Source organism: Ailuropoda melanoleuca, chromosome X (assembly GCF_002007445.2).
Source record: "Ailuropoda melanoleuca isolate Jingjing chromosome X, ASM200744v2, whole genome shotgun sequence".
NCBI classification, from domain to species: domain Eukaryota; kingdom Metazoa; phylum Chordata; class Mammalia; order Carnivora; family Ursidae; genus Ailuropoda; species Ailuropoda melanoleuca.
In genome coordinates this window covers 70,644,705-70,648,880 of record NC_048238.1, presented here as the reverse complement: position 1 = coordinate 70,648,880, position 4,176 = coordinate 70,644,705, and the positions used below count along the sequence as shown (strand labels likewise).

The following is a 4,176-nucleotide window of genomic DNA, read 5'->3' as shown; positions in this document are numbered from 1 at the left end:
TGTTTTCATCTTATTTATTTTTCCCTCCCTTCCCCTATGTTCATGTTTTGTTTCTTAAATTCCACATATGAGTGAAATCATATGGTATTTGTCTTTTTCTGACTTATTTTATTTAGCATAATACCCTCTAGTTCCATCCACGTCATCGCAAATGGCAAGATTTCATTCTTTTCTTTTTTTAAAAGATTTTATTTATTAGAGAGAGAAAGCACAAGCAGAAGAGAGGGAGAAGCAGGCTCCCTGCTGAGTGGGGAGCCCAATGTGGGGCTTGATCCCAGGACCCTGAGATCATGACCTGAGCCGAAGGCAGACGCCCAACCTACTGAGCCACCCAGGAGCCCCAACATTTCATTCTTTTTGATGGCTGAGCAATATTCCATTACACACACATATGTGGGGTGCATTATATATTATTATTATATTAATACATTTCATAATATATATATAATGCACCCCACATTTTCTTTATCCATTCATCTGTCAATGGACATTTGGGCTCTTTCCCTATTTCGGCAATTGAGGACATTGCTGCTATAAACATTGGCATTCATGTGCCCCTTCGAATCACTATATTTGTATCTTTGGATAAAAACCTAGTAGTGCTATTGCTGGGTTGTAGGGTAGGTCAGTTTTGAACTTTTGGGGGAACTTCCATATTGTTTTCTATAGTGGCTGGACAAGTTTTAATTCTTTTACTCTGCAACTTCAATTTAGAAATACATTTTATAAGGCTACAATATTTCCTACATGTAAAACTAAAACAATTTCTGCAAAATAATTTATTAAAAAGATTTATTTACTTTAGAGAGAGCTGGGGGGAGGGTAGAGAATCTCAAGCAGGCTCCCCACTGAGCACAGAGCCTGATCTCAGGACCCATGAGATCACGACCTGAGCCAAAGTGAAGACTGAAACGCTCAACTGAGCCACCCAGGCACCCCTCAAAATAATCCTTAATGCTACTCATGGGCGATGGACTATGGCTTTTTTTTTTTTAAATTGCTTGTTGTGACCCACAAAACTAATTTCAAGAGCCATAATGGGAGGCAATTGTCACTTTGAGGAATACTGGATTGTCAGGTTTTTCATATTTATTTCTGCTCTTTTCTAAAAATTAAAAGTGTCTGCATTGAAAATATACAAAAAAAATTAAAAATAGCCTCAATCTTTATCTCCCTTAGACCTTCCTCAAACTGTTACCAAACTGTTACCAGTTACAAAAGTCAAACATTCTGTTATATCCAGATGACAGAGTCTTAGAGAAAATGGCCCAGGACAGATATATAGGAAGGGGTAGCTTGGCATTTAGCATCTCTGAACTCCAGTATCCTCATCTACCACTACTATCCTTACCACTCTTATAATCAGTCTATTTTAAGGTCTTGTACTTTTCTAATGTTTTTGTCCATCAAATTCAGGTAAGCATTCATCCTGTTATTTTACTTTATCGTTCACATTAATATGACCACACACACATATGTACATAGAGGGATACATACATACATACAAGAGTGGCCTCAGATTAAAGGTGTACATTAGATTTTCCTGGAAAGCTTGTTAAAAAATGGAGATTCTGGAGTGCCCATCTGTGGGTATGTAGGATAGAAGCCAGATGTTTTACATTCTCAAAAACCTCTCCTCCCAAGGTGTTTTTATGCAGGTGGTGGACTCACACTCCTTGAAAAACAGTAGGACATACATTCTTTTTTTTTTTACATTTTTTAAGAATTTTTTGTTATGTTAGTCACCATATAGTACGTCCATAGTTTTTGATGCAGTGTTCCATGATTCATTGTTTGCGTATAACACCCAGTGCTCCATGCAATACGTGCCCTCCTTAGTACCCATCACCGGCCTATCCCAATCCCCCACCCCACTCACCTCTAAAGCCCTGTTTCCCAGAGTTCATAGTCTTCCGTGGTTCATTCCCCCTTCTCTTTACCCCCCACTTCACTCTTCCCTTCCTTCTCCTACCGATCTCCCTGCTATTTCTTATGTTCCATAAATGAGTGAAACCATATGATAATTGTCTTTCTCTGCTTGACTTATTTCACTTAGCATAAAGAAGATGTGGTCCACATATACAATGAAATATTACTCAGCCATCAGAAAGAACAATTACCCAACATTTGCAGCAACATGGATGTGACTGGAGGAGATTATGCTAAGGACATACATTCTTAAATGATATCAGATGTCGAGTTATGAGTATGATCCTTCCTTGCTCATTGGATGGGAAAAACAACAACAACAAACAAAGACTAGAGATCTTAAGTCTAGGTAGCTAAGAGAGGAAAGGTAGTATTAAAAAATAAAGACGAGGGTAAAAGTGGAAGATTGCTTTTTTAAACTGCTTTATTAATTTTGCATCATGAAAGGAATAGTTTTTCCTAAAACTGAGTGAAATTGCCTTATTGGACAGAAAGTTTTACAGAGACAAAACAATATTTAATTACAAACTGGTAAGTGGAAACACCAAAAGGTTTACCGAAAATCACAAAACTACAAGCTTGTAGAGCAGAGGCCACATTATTAACCTCGCAGAAAACCTTACGATTCAAGGAATAAGGCAAAAGTCATAATGATTATCAGGTTCAGGAGTTTGGAAACGCTTATGATGCCTCATCTGCTGCTCCTTAGTCTTCCTCCTGACTTCCATCATCTGCCCTACAAACTTTTCCTCATCATCTCCCACTTCATTGTGATCAACATGCTTGTTGGGTATGGCCCACCGAAAATTAGGGACAAGTCGTCTCATTCGCCCCAGCCTAACATTTTTTCCATGCTTCTGGCCTTCACCCCCTTTCAAATTGCGTGATTCCTCTTCATTCTTCACGGGGCCCTGTTCTTCTCCTTCGTTTTCCTGCTGGGCATTTTCGACGTTGATATTTTTCACCGCTTGTTTCTGTTTGGACGCCATTGCTCCTAGGAGGTAAGGGACCAGAAAAAGGGCTATTTTGTTGGTGGGACGATCAGCACCGAGGACAGAGGCCCTACTACGCACCTTTCAAAATTCTGAGCCCGGCATCTCAAAGGCTTTTTAAAATTTTACTCTCGCACCGGGAAGGCTCCCTACGCTCTTCAGGGGGCTCCCGGGTCGAGGCCTACCCCTTCCCTCCCTGTCGCTCCTCTCCCCTCCCTCGCCCAAAGCCCACCATTTTCCCTGCCTATCTCTGCTCAGGGCTGTGCAGGCACCAAGATGGAGGACCGGCTGGGGCCGGGGTGGGGTGGGGGTGGGAAGGGAATTTGGGGTCTCAGGCTTTCCACACGTTCCCCCCGGCCCCACTGTTCCCCGCACCGACCTGGGCCTATCCTTGCAGTCTTCTCCTCCTCCCAATTCTCGCCGAGAGTGCGCCGCCGCGACACTTAGACCTGCACACCTGCAGAGGGCCGGGGTGGGAGGCAGCCGGGGCTGCTGCAGCCGAGCGCTCCCGCGCACACCCGACGCTACCCAGCCCCTCCCGGACCTCCCACGGCCGCCTCGGCCCCACACCCAGCGGCCCCATCCCCCGTCAGCACCATTTTCTACACCAAGAAGGACGGGGGCGGGACGCGGCGTGCACTAGGCAGGTGTTTCCGAAGTGTCATCGCCTCGCCGCGGTCCAGCCCTCAGCCTACCTTTTGCAGCAGCCAAACGCGGGCTATTGTGGGGCGTGGGGGCTGCGGTCCTTGCGCCGCTTCGCCCCGGGGAGCCGGACCCCCAGCAGGGCTCCGCGAGCCGCGTGGGCTGTCCCACACCAAGCCCAGGGAACGCTCCCCCTCCTCCCGGTCCCTTACCTGCTTCCCCTTCGCCTCCGATTCTGGGCCCGCCTCTGGCGCGCACGCCTTCAGGGCCACCGGGAGCAGGCAGCGAGAAGTGAGCGAGCGAGGGCCGATCTGACGCTACAGCTGGGCGCGCGAGTCCGCGGCGGCGGGTCACGTGAGGCTTTCGTCACAGTGGGCGGCCCCGCCCCCAGCCCGTGCAGGCTTCTGCCCGCGAGGTGGCGCCCAGCCGGTTGGCCAGCCTGGCACCTCTCTGCTGCCGTGTTCTTCTTAACAGCACCGGCCTGGGCTCTGTGGCTCTCCCTTCTTTGCATATTCCTGGGCATTTCTCTGCCTGCTGGGGAAGGGCAGTATCTTCTCAGGGACCTGTTGGCCATTCCCAGTTCTTCCCTGGGGACTTGCCTCTTGCTCTCTTC

The 4,176-nt window shown here is 47.0% G+C and overlaps 1 protein-coding gene across 1 annotated transcript; it reads right to left on the bottom strand.

Annotated features, from left to right (window-relative positions):
- Positions 1 to 2,322: 2,322 nt before the first annotated feature.
- On the bottom strand, positions 2,323 to 3,929 carry BEX4 (brain expressed X-linked 4). The gene is made up of 3 exons (XM_002930764.4): positions 3,776 to 3,929; positions 3,301 to 3,378; positions 2,323 to 2,923 (listed from the first exon to the last, which is right to left on the bottom strand). Exon 3 carries the CDS (start codon positions 2,916 to 2,918, stop codon positions 2,556 to 2,558), a length of 363 nt encoding a protein of 120 aa, XP_002930810.1. The 5' UTR covers positions 2,919 to 2,923; positions 3,301 to 3,378; positions 3,776 to 3,929; the 3' UTR covers positions 2,323 to 2,555.
- Positions 3,930 to 4,176: the final 247 nt, after the last annotated feature.

What these genes read in the sequence shown, in the direction of transcription:
- BEX4 (XM_002930764.4), bottom strand. Translation starts at nt 2,918, where the DNA reads ATGGCGTCCAAACAGAAACAAGCGGTGAAAAATATCAACGTCGAAAAT.